Raw genomic sequence first — 16,592 nt, 5'->3', positions numbered from 1 at the left:
GTTGTATTTAAATTGAAAATCACTTCTACATATCTACAAAGGGTTTAAATTTAAAATACAGCACAAAGTGACGTAAAACTATATGTGAATCCGATTGATGAAGCCATATGTATCATAATTTTGTATGCTCACCAGTAATGGGATTACGCAAATTAAAAAGCAGCAAATGAATATTTGTAGAAATTTATTTGTGATCCACTAAGTATAAATATAAAACATACATTTATGTTCACTTCTGTATAACAGACCTAAAAGTACTGCAACTGCATATTTCAGCTTTAACCTTTAGTGTGCAAACTGTACATTCTCTGATGAATGCAGTGATGAAGGACAGGTCTAATTTCCCTCCCTGTTAAAAGCTTGTAGACAGGGTTCCCTTCCTACCAGGGAGAGCTCAAATTACAGTCATTCACTTCAACCTCAGCTTCCATCATTCAATCAGCCCAGTACATTTAACACCTCGGGTCACAACTCAAGTTCCCTCCACTGAAAATAATGATTTGTTCACTGGACGGAAGGGAAAATTAATCAGCGTTAGAACTAAATAGGACACAAGCACTACGGTGAAAGGTTGCATCCATCTGTGATATCTTAACTAAATAAAGGTTGAACTGGTATAATCAGCAGGCTATGAAATAACCATGGTAACATGCAAGAGGGAAACGGTGCCACCATGTGACCACATTATGTACAACACCAGGTTCATCCATAGATATTTTTAGTGGATCCTTTAGAACCAAGATAAAAAGAAGCTGAACTATCTACATTATTTTGTTCATTGATTACATGATGGAGCTCTTATTCTTTTGTTTGTTACATAGTTAACAACTCCAATAACAGATGTATACTAATACTTCTCTCCCCCTCTCCACAAACTGGTGAAATTGCAGTTGCGTGTAGTGCTGAATGCAAACATCCATGTTCACGAAGCTTCTGCACGACAGCAGAAATCAATGATAGAAGTTACTGTGGCTAACAAACGGACAATAATACGCTAAAGCTGGAGAGCTTCACAAATAGACACGTGGACACGCACACAAAACAAACAAAATCACACATTGTTGTACAACAGTCAACTCATAGCAGTCTCCCGGAGAAGCTGGTAAAAGGCGAGGGGAAATCAAAGAGAGAGGCGCTGGTTGTTGTAAGGCACAAGCGTGGCGCGAAGACAGTTCAGGGTCCGAGACACAGGCGTGCGGGTCAGAAGAGACACAAGTCACTGGTGGTGATGTGTGCGGTCATCAGGTCGTTTGATATGAATCCTACGAACTCGCTCCATTCGCTCTCGCTCTTCATCCTCATCCAGATGATTAGAGCGTCCTGCAGCGCCCCCTGTGGCCTCCAGCAGGGCGTTGTCCGGACCCCTCCCATCGTGGGACTCGTACAGGAGGATGTTGAGGGTCTCCTCGTAGATTCTTGCCTCAGGGAACTCAACCTAAATGTAATGCAGGAAACAGAAAAGAATAACACGGCACACCACAACTCTATGCTTAAAGAAAAAAAACAGAAAAAGAAAAAAGAGCAGCGCTCTCAAGGGCCGACAAGCACCGAATATGCATTTACCTTCGTCTGCTTCTTTTCTGTGGCATAAACAATGGAAGTGCAGCACACTTCAGCAATTTTACGACCCTGGCCATAAAAGGACCAACAACAGATCTCATCCCCGATCACGTCTTTGATGAAGAGCACCCGACCATTGAACCGCAAAGACAGCTTGTCAAACAGCTCAATGTTTTTCAGCATGTTGTCATCAGAATTGCTGGAGAGGAAAAAAAAAAGAGAAAAGAAGCGGCTTATGATGAGGAGCATGATCTCACCACATTATGCTGACATGCTAGATACTGTTATCAGAAGAAGGGGACTCACCTGGTGTATGAATATTTGTTGTTGCTTCTGTTATATAGCAGTTTCACTGTGGGCTGTAAAGACAAACATTCTTTTTGTTTTTAAAAAATGACAAATTTCTCATGAAACTAAACTCAGCAAGTTTGGCACATTATTAGAGAAAAAACAAAAAACAAAAACAAACATACCTTATTCGAGGTTGCAATGAGTCTCTGCTCTTCCTTGGATGATGTCATCAGAGGTACTTTACAAAGAGGTTCATACGTTTCTTTGTTCTGAAAGAAAGTTTTTTTTTTTTCACAGAAAAAACAAAATCCAATACTTTAACATACTGTACAGAACAGAGTAAGGAAAGAAACGCCAGAGTGAAGAATTCAGTACTATGCACCACAGATGATGAGAGACATCTATATCTATGTAGTTCAACTGTGATCCAATCTGAATCTGATCCAGCTAAACGTTATTTCACAAGCATAATACCGCTCCACTGCTCTACTCCGTCATCTCAGTGTGACGCAGACATTTCCTCAAAGTCCATTCCTCCTTTTTTATATATCCCAGATATTTGGCACTCTTATTAACAAAATAAACTGACATTTTCTTCATGTTAAATGTGCCTTTTCAGTAAAAATGACATTAGTCCTTAATCTTTCGACCAGACCTGAAGCATCAGACTGAAAAGCTTTTGCACGTGGCACTGCAAAGAGTGACGGATTTTAAATCTCTTGAATTTTTAGAGCACAGATTTTATTTTACAGAAAGATTTGATATCCTTGTGAACTTAAAACTGGATTAAAAACAAGGTGATTCCCTAATTTAACACTGACTTTGGACATTTCCCTGATGTCTCAGCTTTAGGTGGAAAGTATTTGTGTCATAGAATTAACATTCTGGAGATGGTACCTGCAAGGCAGCTGTACATTCATCAGCTAGGCCTTGGACAAGGTAATACTTGGCCTCAGCAAGAAGCTCCTCAGTTTCCCGACGACTGTCTGGGAGTGGGACTGCCCCATCTCTGAGGTAGTTAAGGATGGTTCCAAAGTGTTTTCCACAGCGATCAATCAAGATCCAACCTATTAATATATAACAAGGGGGAATTAGAGAATAAGAGATCCCATTGAGAGCAGTGTCTACATAAGCACTGTTTAAAGTTTTCACCAACGGCCCACCTTCACTATCTGTGAGCACCTCCATCCTGCCGCTGAACATGGCTTTGAGCATCGTGTCCTGCTTGGTTAGTGTCTGCATTGTAGTGTAGTACAACGCTCCACCCACGTTTAACTTCACATACTTAGAGCTGGGACTAGAGCCTTTGAAGGATGTGGTCCGTGTTGTAGCTGCCGGCACTGCCGAGCTCACCACAGTCTCTCCTGACATCTCTTCCTGCAAAAACACAAGATGAAATAAGGTGACATCGGATTCTCACTGGATTACTCAAGTTTAGTACCAACAAGGCAATTAGTCAGTCAATTAACTGCGCTGATTAAGCAATGTTATGAGGACAGCTTGACCGAATTTGTAAAGGTCAACAAAAAGAAGAAGAAGAAGAAGAAGAAGAAAAGTGAGAAAGAAAGCCAAAAGCGGATTTGTTAGCCAATACCACTCACCACCTCCCACAAAGTTGGGACTGTACAATCTTTTACTTCATTAGAAAAACTTTCAGCAGAACATTTCAGTCAACTGCATCAAAAACACCATTTTTTACAGGAGAGCTTTATCACGTGACCAAAAATGACCATGGCTGACATTAATCTAAATATAAGCAATCTCAGGTAATCGGAATCAGTCAAAATGAAAAAGGCTAAGAAGAATGAACAAAAAATAAATAGAGAAAAATGAAAACTAAGAAGCAACTGAATAAAGAGGGAAGATCATGGTGGTTGTTTGGCAGATGTGGAAAAAAGAAACTGTGACTGTTTGAGCGACTCCAACACAGAAATCCTGGAAGATATCAAAATAAGTTAAACTGTACATGTAGCCAACTCAGGAGGAAGATTAAATGACAAGGCAGTATGTCAGACACAGACATAGCTCCATCAGTGAAGCTAAATGCAGGTATGTTTGCAGGCTTGCGTTTACTTAAGCTCCTGCTGAGCCTTTTTTTCTATTAAAAGCATACTCTGAGTTAATATGAATAGCATATGTGTGAGTGAATATAGCCTGAGAAATATAATTGTCATGCACATCTGCTTATATGCTACAGATATGCCATGACATGCTAATACGTGGTTAGTTTACCTTATGATGAGTAGCTTTGTGGAGCGGCTGTCTGAGACATTTGTAGCTTGCTGAAAAGCATATTTGATCAACGTTTAAAGACTGAACAATTTCAGGCACAATAACATGAAATTCAATTCATGTATGGACCCTTTATGCAAAATGATGCGTCCGCGTGTAAAATGGCAAAGATAGCGTAAAATTGTACAGTCGTTACCCGTACAATCACAAATTCTTATGTGCATAACGTCCTTTCAGGACCAATTAACTGGTCGCAGAAATAAATTAGTCAACCTGTAATATTAAAATAATCACCATCTGCCACCAATTATTTTACCAGGGTTATAAAACAAAAATATACATAAAGACATCTGGCATTCAGACAGCCTTGTAATGGTGCAGCAGTGGAACACATTTTTGATAAGATACAGGACATTTGATAAATCTGGCTCCTGCTAGGCAAGAAGTGTGACCCTGTCTGTATTTATATGAGAATTTTCACAGGACAAAAGCTTACCACAACACCAATCCCCACATTTGATCCGGAATTTTTAAAGTTGCCTTCATAATGCTTTATCATCATAGTCTGATTTTTCAGCCAGAGCAAAAACTGGAATAAACGCCAATGCAGTTGTCTTCTTATTATAGAAAGTTTAAGATATAACTGCAAAGTTGGACCAAAAATTATATGAGAGACTGCTAACATCACCCAGCAAATGATTACTTCCGAATCATAGCTGCTAATGATGGTCTTACAAGCTATTAAATCATGGGGTGTATCTAGTTTTCCACATTTTGGATTAATTTTTTATTCAATAAATACTGACACATTGTAAAATGGCATGTTGTTTTTCATTTGAGGTTGCATTTCTAACATCTTTGGTAAGGGCTGAATTATGTTTCTTGTACTGCCCTGATAAGTAAAACCTCAGAAAATATAGAGGGTGTACTTTCTTTTTCACTAGACAGGATAAAAGGCAACTTCACAATGTTTAGTTCACTTAGGGTAACTGTAGACATGCTGTGAGTTAACTGGAAACAAAAACACTTTCATGCATTTGGTCGAATTGGACATGGCGAGTCTTTCAGGCCATCGATAAAGTGTAAAAAACGCGAGCAGTGTAAAAACAATGCGAAGCCTATAAACTTTTAAAATACAGTGGGTAATCTTTATCATAGCAAAAATTATTTGAATTGGTTTGTTTGACAGATTATTATTTTTTTGTGTGTAAAAAGTTGAGCTACAATACTTAATTCAGTAAGAAGTAATTTACTCTGAGCCACCACGGTTAAAAAGCTAGCAAGCTAGTTAGCATGAACTATATCTACCAATAGTGTTCCAGATAAGTAAAAGATTATACATCATAACAATTAACGATTAAAATGATTTCTCTATAAAATTAATAGGGTGATTTCAATTGATTAAAAAAAAGAAAATTAGTACATTTACCATAGAACCCACAACAGACTTCGTAGAAGTAGATTGCTAACGTCAGTCAGCTAACACCCACTTCCTTCCGGTTCACCACTGCGCAGTTATTTAAAAATGACGTCAACAGTTGCAAGTACTGTTTAAAGTGACAGATAACATTATTTTGTTTATAGTTAACGTGCTTATTCAGTGGCATTTGAGCTGTTAAGTAATAACCCAGAACTTGACTTTAGTTCATTACATATTGAACTGGTTTTAATTCACATAATTCATGAAAACTACTTTAATTACTTTAGCCGGCACGTTTCCGTTGATGGAGTAACAGTAATAACAGTCCTCCAACCGCCCACCCAGCACATTGGTTGAAAAATTTATTCGACCAAAGAAATACAACGTTACTACGGATGTAACCTAAAAATGTTTAGTTTGGCAAAACTCAAACTTTTTATCAACATGTTCTCTTGTATCACTATTTATACATGAGGATAAACACTACCCGGAATAATTAAATGCGACACCAGGGATTAATGGCTACAGTCAATGTACGGATCTCTTCTAATTGTTTACATTTCAAATCAGGGTCTTCAGTACGTTAGAGGTACTGTCATCGATAGAGGATCAAACATCAACCCACAGCGATGTTGATTTTTTTCAAATATATGTGAACAAAATTCTCAAAGAGTCAGTATCAAGCTGAGAAGCTGCGAACTAGCCCTGTGAGCTAACTATCGCTGCTCCATCTTCACTGTCGTTTTTTGCTTCAGAGATGGCAAGTTAGCCTCATTGTTTTATTTGGCCTCCCTCCTGCTCAAGGACAGCCAAATGACTGAGACGGTATAGCGAAAAGAGAGGCTAAAGGCCACACGGAATCTTCCTATTTTCAGTATCGTAGGTAAGTTCACTGATAAGATCGATCAAAACAATCTGATAAATTGCAATTTTTAATATGTAACGAGCTGATGGTGGTTCCGACCCTACTGTCAAACACTGTCATCAATATCATTGTGCAGATTGCCAGAGAATAGGTCTGTGCTACATCAGTCAGTGGCGTTGTATTGTTCTTTTCCAGGGTGCACAATGTTTGGTGTTCCTCAAAGCTCAAAGTCCGAGTTCCTGGACAAAGCCAGGCAGGCCAGAGAGGAAAGGAAGGGATATAAGGAGAAGGAGAGGGCAGCAATCCTCATTCAAGCTCTGGTCAGGAGATTCCTCTGTCGCTGCAAACTCAAAAGGCAATTAAGGTGAAAGCATTTTTAAATTTCTTTGGGTACTTAATGTTTGCCATAATTCACATTAGTTGTATAGCCTCTTCCACCCACCCTTGTGGGTTATCCAAACCCAAACTACTTAGTTTTGATCCCTAACCCTAACTGTGATTCTGTGATTGGAGCAGGTATGGTCTTCAGATCCATGTATTTTTCCAGTTTTACATTCATGTCATAGTTCTTTCTGTGTTTTCAATCTTTGTCTCACTAGGAAGGACGTCGATGACCATTTTCAAGCCTCTGAAACTGGAACAACAAAGAGAAATGCACTTTCAATTTTCAAAATTGCTCGGAAATTACTATTCATATATTGTCAAGAGGATAAGATGGTGAGTTACCTGCCTCAGTATGTATCTAAATAATAATATCAATTAACACTTATATAGTACATGTAGGGCTGTGATGATATACCAATTTCGTGATACATTTAGTGTTGGAATGATGGAAAGTTTTAATGATCAAAGAACATTTGTTAAACTAAGAAAAAAAAACTCAGTTTTAATTCATGTAGTATAATTGAATAATAATGATAATTATAATACTACTTTTAATAATAACAACTATGTAATACGGTGAAGCTGATATTTTGGTAGTTGGTCAGTGTATTGTAAACATTTTCACCTATGCAAGTACAAGTTATTTTACCTTTTGTAATAATGAGAACTGCTCTTATCATTATATTTGCACAGACTTTTGAAATGCTCTTGAGTCTATTTTAACATAACAATTTATATACGTGTCCTGGTGTGTCTGTCGTTTTGCCTTTCAGAGATTTGAGAAGCTCTGCCGCGCTATCTTGGCCAGCATGGAGGTTGAAAATGAACCCAAAGTGAGTGCACACATGATCCACGTATTAGACATTTTTTGATGGCGACTTTTGTGTCAGTGACAGTTGCATTTGGTCCTCAGGTGTGGTATGTCTCCTTGGCTCTCTCCAAAGACCTCACTATTCCCTGGCTCAAACAGGTCAAAGATGTGTTATGGACCTGCTGTCAGCTACTGAAAAATCTTAAGGTTTGATTCGAGTTTGGAAAATATTGATGTTTTTGTGTTAATTTTTACGATAGTAAAACTGTACGTACAACTGTCTGCTTTGGGCTTTTCAGCCAGACATACTTCAAGACAACAAGCTGGTAACGCTGTACCTCACCATGCTCGTGACCTTTACTGACACGTCAACATGGCGAATAGTCCGAGGGAAAGGTGAGTCAACTATAAACACATCTATTGTTATTGTGGGACATGCTTGTTTCAAAGAGAAACATAATATTTTGCCCTCAATTATGCAGGTGAAGCTCTCAGACCGGCTTTGATGAGGATTTGTGAAAACATCATGGGTCATCTCAATCAAAAGGGATTTTATTCAATACTGCAGGTACTCTGTGGACGCTTATAATTAACAGAAGTGCCATCCTCAATAAGTGTCAATTCCGTGGTCCTTTTAATTAAAACAAACATTGTATGTCAACCCCCATCTGTTTAGATTTTGCTGACCAATGGCTTGGCTCGTTCTCGACCGTCTCTCTCCAAAGGCACTCTGACAGCTGTTTTCACTTTGTCTCTAAGGTGAGTTAGCATCCTAATCTTATCTGAGTGGAGTAAATGTACTAACTGCAGTTTTTCTGAGTTTATTTTCATGCTGCCTTTTGAACTAAATGTAATATTTTACAGGCCAGTCATTGCTGCTCATTTCTCTGAAAACCTGCTGCGATCATTCCTAATCCACATCATGTCAGTTCCTGCCATCATATCCCACCTCAGTGTGCTGACTCCAGAGGTAAAAGTCCTGGCCTGTGTGTTGTTGTTGCACAGTGGGACTTGTATGTGGTCATTTTAAAAGAAAGATTGTTGGGTTTTGATATCCGCTTTGACTCCACAGTGCATGACATCCATCCAGACGCATGACCTGCTGCGGAAGTTCATTTTGTTTCTCAGTCGGGAAGAACAGTGTCTGGACATTTGTGTCTGTCTTGAGGGCAGCCACACGCTCTGCTTGCTTGGTATGGTTTTTCAATGACTCAGGCTCACGCTATTAATCTGAAATTTTGGGTACAATTTAAATGCTTATCATGTCTCATGGCTAATCTTAAGTTTACCACTGTGGTTGCATGCCTCTTATTTTTAACAGGCAACCTGATTCACTTGGGCTATCTTAATGAGAAAGTCCTGGAAGAAGAGGCCAACCATTTCGTGAAGGACCTAACTGACATGCTGTCCTACTGCCAGAGATATGTTTCGCAAAAGAAGTCCAATCTAACCCATTGGCACCCTGTCCTGGGCTGGTTCTCTCAAACTGTGGACTATGGGTTAGTGACAGATTTTGCATGTGCTTCAGTTAATTCCACAATTTAACATTCTTTTGTAAGTTGAACAGAGAGAGGCTTCTTGGAACAGTAAGCATTTCAAATTTGCTGCATGGTTTTCGAGTTGTGCTTAAAAGACAGCAGGCAGACGAACTCTGCCTGGTGCTTTATGATGAGGAGTACTCTTAAAGAATAGCCCCCTATGAAATCGGATTATTCTGAAAAACATTTGTCAGCATTCCCTGAAACGTTCATATCTCAGCCTCTGATGTGGATAGAAACATGATATGGGAGACTTTGCCCTGAAACCAATTCTATAAATATGCTAACATTAGATTGGGTTCTAAAGGGAGACGCACATGTCGTCTTGTGTGGTAGAGATATAAGCCCATGTGTTCATCTGGTCTTAAAAGGCGAGAAAATACACTGTTGTCATGTAATTAGTGCTTTGATGGAAAAATAATGCAGCGTACATTTACTTGACTTTGTCTTCGTCCTCACTCTTTTCTTTCCTGTTGTCTTTAGTCTTAATGAATCGATGCCTCTGGTCACCAAACAGCTGCAGCACCTGTGGGGCGTGTCTGTCATTCGAACACTCTTCAGCGATGTCCTCTCTAAAAAGCTGGAGAGTCAGGAGCCCACTCCTCCTCCTCCACAGCCAAGCACGTCACAGAACAACCTACCAGTCAAAAGTAAACCATTGCTCATATTTTTGATTCAACACAAAGGATTTGAGGGTTCTTCTCCATCAGGCTGTGATGCGGCTGCTTTTTGTTCACAGACCTTTTCAAGAGAGCGTTTCAGAAGTCCGCCTCTGTGCGTAACATCCTGAAACCAGTCGGAGGGAAGCGAGTTGACTCAGCTGAAGTTCAGAAGGTGTGCAGCATCTGCGTGCTCTACCAGACCGCCCTGTCTACTCTGACGCAGATACGCCTCCAGATACTCACTGGTCAGCAACCCAATCTACCTTTTTTCCTTTTTTCCGTTATGCAATCATACAGTGTTTTGATCCCCGTGAAGTATATCTTTGCACATTCGGTTTTTCTGCAGGTCTGACGCATCTCGATGATCTCCTGCCCAAACTGTGGGCGTTCATCTGTGAGCTCGGACCTCAGGGGGGCCTCAAACTCTTCATGGAGTGTCTTAACAATGACACTGAAGAATCCAAGCAGCTCCTGGCTATGCTCATGCTCTTTTGCGATTGCTCACGGCACCTCATAACGTAATTCCACAGATTCTACTGTTTTTCGCAAATACAGCTTACGGGACACATTTAAAGTCCCTCACCGGTCACCGAGTGAAACCCCAAAACTTATTTCAGTTAAAATGTTATATTTAGAAGTTGTTGTTTTTTTTTCTCTTCTCCCCTATGAAAACAGTCTCTACTCATTTAGTTAATCAAATTTGATTTATCACAATTTAAAGCTTGTGTTGACGTTTAATTTTGCTTTTGATATAAAAGGAGCACCACGTGGACATGATAAAGTTTAAAAATGTGATATTTACTGGAATGAGTATCTAATCTTTTGCAGAATTCTGGATGACATTGAAGTGTATGAAGAACAAACATCCTTCAAGATAGAGGAACTCCTCACCATCTCCTCTTTTCTAAACACATTTGTGTACAAGATGGTGTGGGATGGTATTTTAGGTATTTGTGCGACCTCACGGACTTGAACTCTATGATTGCTCCTATTTTTGAAAGTTTTTCGTCTTTATGATGGGGAGAAAAAAAATGTCGTTTTGAATTTTGTGTTGAATAGAAAATGCAAAGGGTGAGAAACTGGAGCTGTTCCACAGCGTTCATGGTTGGCTGATGGTGCTTTACGAACGGGACTGCAGGCGCAGGTTTACCCCTGACGATCACTGGCTGCGCAAGTAAGCGCAACATTTCAAAGCACTCACTGCTGTCCTCCTTAACGAATTGTGTTTTAGTTCGAATGTTCACTGTGTCGTGTTGCACCTTTCTGCTGTTGCATTCAGGGATCTGAAGCCGAGCGTGTTGTTCCAAGAGCTGGAGAAAGGCAAGAGAAGAGCCCAGCTGTTACTGCAGTACATCCCACATGTCATCCCACATAAAAATGTGAGTTTTGGGGGGGGGTTCTTTCTTTTATGCCAATGCCATACTCATTTCCAGTCCTACAATTACTTTTTCTTCTCATTCAGAGGGTGCTGCTGTTCAGGAACATCGTCACAAAAGAAAAAGAAAGCTTGGGGTTGGTCGAAACCAGTTCTGCTTCACCGCACGTCACCCACATCACAATACGTCGCTCCCGGATGTTGGAGGTATGGAGTCAAAAGTTCCAACGGAGCCGTCATGGTGTGCTCTCATAGTGTGAGTTGTTCCATAATAACACTTGGATTTCCCCCATCTTAAGGATGGATACGATCAGCTCCGCAGGCTGCCAGCGAATTCTATAAAAGGTGTCATTCGCGTGAAGTTTGTCAATGATCTGGGCGTGGACGAGGCTGGAATTGATCAGGATGGTGTTTTCAAAGAGTTTCTGGAGGAAATCATAAAGAAAGTTTTCAATCCTGCTCTCAACCTGTTCAAGGTAACCCAGACAAATCCTGTGCCATTTTTTTTTTAAACCACCGCACCTCTGCTGCCGATTTTCTCACGCTGTGTTTTTTTATTTTTTGTTTTTTTTTATAGACCACAAGTGGAAATGAAAGGTTGTATCCTTCCCCCACATCGTACATCCACGAGAATCATTTGCAGTTGTTTGAGTTTGTGGGGAAGATGCTCGGAAAAGCTGTTTATGAGGTACATTTCGTCTGAAAGGAATCGTTTCTTCTCCTCGCTTTGTTCTCACTCTGAATATGATGTTCTGGTGATCTTTAGTGATGGTATGGTCTGTGTATTCAGGGCATTGTTGTGGACGTCCCCTTTGCCTCTTTCTTCCTCAGCCAAGTCTTGGGGCACCACCACAGCACTTTCTACAGCTCCATCGATGAGCTTCCCTCACTGGACTCCGAGTTTTACAAAAACCTCACTTCGATCAAGGTCGGACAAATATAAATTAGAACTGTCACTTCTCTTCTTTTCTCCGTTATGCCAAGCTTTAATCTGTATCCCAGAATTCTGTTTCTGATGTTATTATTCTTTAAATCTTTTCCCCAGCGCTATGATGGAGACGTTGGGGATCTTGGACTGACTTTGTCATATGATGAGGATGTTATGGGACAGGTAGAAATGGTGTTCATTGAATATACGAAATAAATGTAGTTGAATGTATAAAATCCACAAGTTAAGAGTTGTTTTATGTTCCCTTACAGCTTGTCTGTCATGAGTTGATACCTGGGGGGAAAACCATGCCAGTGACCAATGAAAACAAGTATGTCATATTTTTTTAGCTTATTATTAGGGGACTTAGAAACTGTAGAAATCAGTGTCAATCTCTGATTTTCGCCATCTTCTGCAGGATTAGCTACATCCACCTCATGGCTCACTTCCGGATGCATACGCAGATTAAGGAGCAAACGTCTGCTTTCATCAGGGGCTTCCGCAGCATCATTAATCCAGAGTGGCTGCACATGTTTTCCACGCCAGAAGTTCAGCGGCTTGTCTCTGGAGATAATGCTGAGATTGATCTAGATGACCTCAAGTATGGGACATTTTACCTCTGTTTTCTGGTGTCATTTATTTCCAACGCTGATGATTCCATTTAATAGATCTTGTCGCGTGCTGTTTAATGAGCAGAACTGATTGGTTTGTCAATGTATCAAATATATAACGAGTAGAAAGGTGTTACAACGCATGTCCCTTATTACACTACTCAAGCCAGATCCGTTTTTGTACAATCATCTGGGATTCTGTCAGTTTAACATGCTCAGTATTTTTGTCTGCCTCCCTTTTTCAGGAAACACACGGTCTACTATGGAGGTTTTCACAGCAGCCATCGTGTTATCATCTGGCTGTGGGACATCCTGTCCAGTGACTTCAATGCTGAAGAAAGAGCCATGTTCCTTAAAGTAAGCTTATTTATGTTGTTGTTGTTGTTGTTAAATTGTTGTTCTCCTCGTAGCCACAAGGGGGTTTATCTATTCACTGTCTTTACAATGTGCTTTTACAGTTTGTTACCAGCTGCTCAAGGCCGCCTCTTCTAGGCTTTGCTTACCTCAAACCACCTTTCTCGATCCGCTGTGTGGAAGTTTCAGATGATCAGGTAAGAATGGGAGAGAGGGAAAAAACACATGTCATTAGATTTTAAATGAAGCAATCAAAATGTAACTGAAGCGCCGACTTTTAATTAAAATTTAATTTGATTTAAGGAGTTCTACGCAGTTCTATTTTTTCAGGGGCTCATATGCAACAAATTCACATAATGATAAAACATGGTCTTTTTGAATTGTCGTTGAGATCCTTTTCAGGCAACAACTGCCTGAAATCATGAACCTCGGGACACCATAGAATGGGTTTCTTGCTTTAGGACGCTTTGCCAGGCCTTTATTGTGGCTGCCTGTTGTTGTTTTTTGCCTTTAGTTTAACTTTCAAGTGAAAAGCAGCTTGATCAGACAGAGAGCAAGAGGTTGCTCAGCTGTTCAAATTTGCTGCACATATTTGTCTTCAAAAACTCCTGGGATACTTCCACAGCCTAGGTAGGTGTAGATGTCTTTCCTGGACATTTTTCAGTTATTCTGGTCCAGTTTGATCTTAGTTTCATCTGTCTAATGATCGCTCCGTCAGATGTGGAGTCTAATTTGGCATTTGTTTTCCTGAGGCTCATGAATGGTGTGCATCTTTTGGGGAACCCTCTGTATTTGCCTGCAAGTCTTCCCTTTTCAGTCAGTTATCCAAGTACTTTTAAGGCGCCTGGGAAAAAAATGTCAACATATGAGTAAAGCCACTTATTGAAATTCTTTAGGCACTTTAAAGTCTGCTTTAAGCCTATGTTCATTATGTATGTTCGACATATATTGTTAGACAGCTTGATTAATCAATATGTCACAGGTCCCGAATGATAAGTAAAATCTGACTGTGTTGTAATAATCTGTACTACATTTTTATGTTTCCCCTTCTGTGTCTAGGACACTGGAGACACCCTCGGCAGTGTCCTCAGGGGCTTTTTCACCATTCGGAAGAAGGAGCCCGGTGGTCGACTTCCCACGTCATCCACATGCTTCAACCTGCTCAAGCTGCCCAACTACAGCAAGAAGAGCATCCTGCGCGACAAGCTGCGCTATGCTATCAGTATGAACACAGGCTTTGAGCTCTCTTAACTCGGCTGCTTCGGAACAGTCCGCACCGAAGAGTTGCGTTCAGCTGCATAAACCAAGCAGAGGCCTGTCTTACCCGGACTGGAGCCTGTCACATTTTAGGAGCTCAGTTGAACAAAAGGGAGTCATGAAGGAACTTTATAGTCTCCTTTTCCTCTTTTTGTCTTATGAAAAACTCCGTGAGCTCTGCTGTATCTCACTCTCTCCCATCAAAGGAGACACTGCTACTGCGGCACAATCAATTTTTAACATCTCCCTCTGCCTCTCCATAAAGTGAATATGTGACGTATTTAACTCGATAAAGTACAGACACAACGTGGCTAGGTCACTGTTTCTCAGGCTTAACAGAATCGTTCTTGGATCTAACGCTACTATTTTAAGCGAACTGGAAAGCAATACAGGATGCAAAGTAAGCCATTAGACACATGGTCGACTCGCTCGAGTGAAATCAGATGATGCATCTTTAATATACTTACAAGTTTAGATTCCCTCATCCAGACAACTTTAGGCTGATATTGGATGAGTCTTAAAACGTTTCGCCGAACATAATGCATCTTTTCCAAGTGGAAGACAAATCAATGTCTTGTGTTCAGCCTCGGTGAAGGAGAGGTGGCTCATGAGAGGGATCCATGGAGATCACGTTATGTTCCATTTTGAAGAAAATCACTTGACCTCGACCCGTTTCTCCCCCGCTAAGACACTCCAGGAACCCGTGAGAGACAGTGGCCCTCTGGTTTTTATTTTCTCGGTTCATTTGAGAACCTCACATTGGCTTCAGTTCTGGTGAAGCAGCACAAACTGAAAATCTGATAATGCTGTTGTTTGATTCGAAGAAGATGTCCTCGCCGAAGACTGGAAACGTTTTTGTTAATATTTGTATCTTCAGAGAAGAGCAGACAGTTGTTTTATGTCCCCCATCTGTGCTTAACATCCACTTTAAAAACATGAAGATTAGAGTTAATCACCCATGTTAGTCTCTTTTTATTACTAGAAAAGCGTTCGCACTAAACCTCTAACGCTGAGTGCCTCGTTGTTTTACCATTAGCCCTCGCTATCACTCTGTGTTTCAGCTCGAACCAATAACCACATATATTGGAAACAAGCCATAGAAATGGGGCTTTTTTCCTGGACTGCTTCTCTGCTCCTACTAACAAGACAGAGCGGTAACCCAACCACTGTACTACTACCGCAACAACCACGGAGGGTTCGCCTGCGATGCTCTCTGATCTCTGTGGACTTTTTGAGCCATGCAGACAAAATTTTGAGGTCTAAAATCTTTTCAAAATGATGTCATGGACCGTTTTTGTCAACTAACTGCAACTGCTTGATTTGACGAGGTTCCCTCGGAGATGTTGGAGACATGTTTTTGTGGTATGTGGCTCGGTGAAAGGGGTGAATGTGACCTTATAAGCCTAAATATTTCTTTGCACAGGGTTCACTTACATTAGAAAGGAAAAGATGAGACTTCTTGGTCATTTACCAGAAAACGAACTGCAACTTTTCTTCAAAGAAACGATTAAAAGAAAAAAACTACTAAGTTCTGTATTATGCAAAACAATTTGTGTTTTCTGTCATGAATGAGTATGAATACTTTTGTCCAGAAGTAACCAATTTTCTAAATAGTTATGGCCACTAACTTGTCTAAAAACCATTAAAAAAAAGAAAAAAAGATTTCTAATTTAATTGCAACCATTACATATATAAATAACCTTGGTTGTAATGAAACAGTCTCCCAGAATCAAATATGACAAATCAGAGGAGGATCTTAACAATTCTCCTCTTTTTCAGTTTTTACAGCAAGTATTGGAAACGCAGAAAAAAAAAATCTCTTTTTTTCTTTTTAATACACTACAATGAGTGTGTGTTGGTGTGCAAGTGATTAAAAAAAAAACACTTTTACATGCTTGTCTTCTCTGATGAGCCCACTCCTCTGTTAAAAATGATGTCAAGAGAAGGCTCGACCTTCAATGTACCAGTGGGCCGCTGATGCTGGCTTTGACTATCCAACCTTTTACTACAAGAAATAAAATAAAAATGGTCGTGAAAACGTCCCCAACCCTCTCGTGAAAATGTACTTTCTTCTTAGCGTGTCTTTTAAAGAGAGGATGCACCGGTGTGCGGAGTGTTTTTGTTTTAAGATTCTCATGTAAGATTTGTCCACGTGTAACATACTATGTCCTGTAATGTCAAATCATGTACACAAGTATTATATAAATCCTTTAAATCGTTTACACATACATTGTGCTTTTTTCCCCCCCACCCCCAGCTCAGATTTGGTGTTGATTCAAAACACCTGCTCGGTCGCATCGCAGT

General features: G+C 40.2%; 2 protein-coding genes across 2 annotated transcripts; one reads left to right on the top strand and one right to left on the bottom strand.

Moving 5' to 3' along the window:
* Positions 1 to 167: 167 nt before the first annotated feature.
* Positions 168 to 5,590, bottom strand: kctd10 (potassium channel tetramerization domain containing 10). Its single transcript, XM_072387988.1, has 7 exons — positions 5,513 to 5,590; positions 3,015 to 3,228; positions 2,749 to 2,918; positions 2,034 to 2,120; positions 1,867 to 1,919; positions 1,564 to 1,759; positions 168 to 1,435 (listed from the first exon to the last, which is right to left on the bottom strand). Exons 1-7 carry the CDS (start codon positions 5,513 to 5,515, stop codon positions 1,217 to 1,219), a joined length of 942 nt encoding a protein of 313 aa, XP_072244089.1. The 5' UTR covers positions 5,516 to 5,590; the 3' UTR covers positions 168 to 1,216.
* A 259-nt stretch (positions 5,591 to 5,849) lies between these two features.
* ube3b (ubiquitin protein ligase E3B) lies at positions 5,850 to 16,505 on the top strand. The gene is made up of 27 exons (XM_072387986.1): positions 5,850 to 6,386; positions 6,564 to 6,732; positions 6,968 to 7,085; positions 7,526 to 7,585; positions 7,666 to 7,770; positions 7,863 to 7,959; positions 8,046 to 8,131; positions 8,240 to 8,322; positions 8,428 to 8,533; positions 8,636 to 8,756; positions 8,885 to 9,062; positions 9,585 to 9,751; positions 9,841 to 10,008; positions 10,110 to 10,281; positions 10,592 to 10,710; positions 10,823 to 10,937; positions 11,043 to 11,142; positions 11,226 to 11,345; positions 11,438 to 11,614; positions 11,716 to 11,826; positions 11,929 to 12,066; positions 12,184 to 12,249; positions 12,339 to 12,397; positions 12,485 to 12,667; positions 12,923 to 13,034; positions 13,136 to 13,228; positions 14,091 to 16,505. The coding sequence occupies exons 2-27, from the start codon at positions 6,572 to 6,574 to the stop codon at positions 14,280 to 14,282; spliced, it is 3,207 nt and encodes a 1,068-aa protein (XP_072244087.1). The 5' UTR covers positions 5,850 to 6,386; positions 6,564 to 6,571; the 3' UTR covers positions 14,283 to 16,505.
* Positions 16,506 to 16,592: the final 87 nt, after the last annotated feature.

Source organism: Leuresthes tenuis, unplaced genomic scaffold (assembly GCF_036924035.1).
Source record: "Leuresthes tenuis unplaced genomic scaffold, fLeuTen1.0.hap1 SCAF_6, whole genome shotgun sequence".
NCBI classification, from domain to species: Eukaryota; Metazoa; Chordata; class Actinopteri; order Atheriniformes; family Atherinopsidae; genus Leuresthes; species Leuresthes tenuis.
The sequence above is the reverse complement of the archived record's forward strand: the minus strand, read 5'-3'. Positions and strand labels throughout refer to the sequence as shown.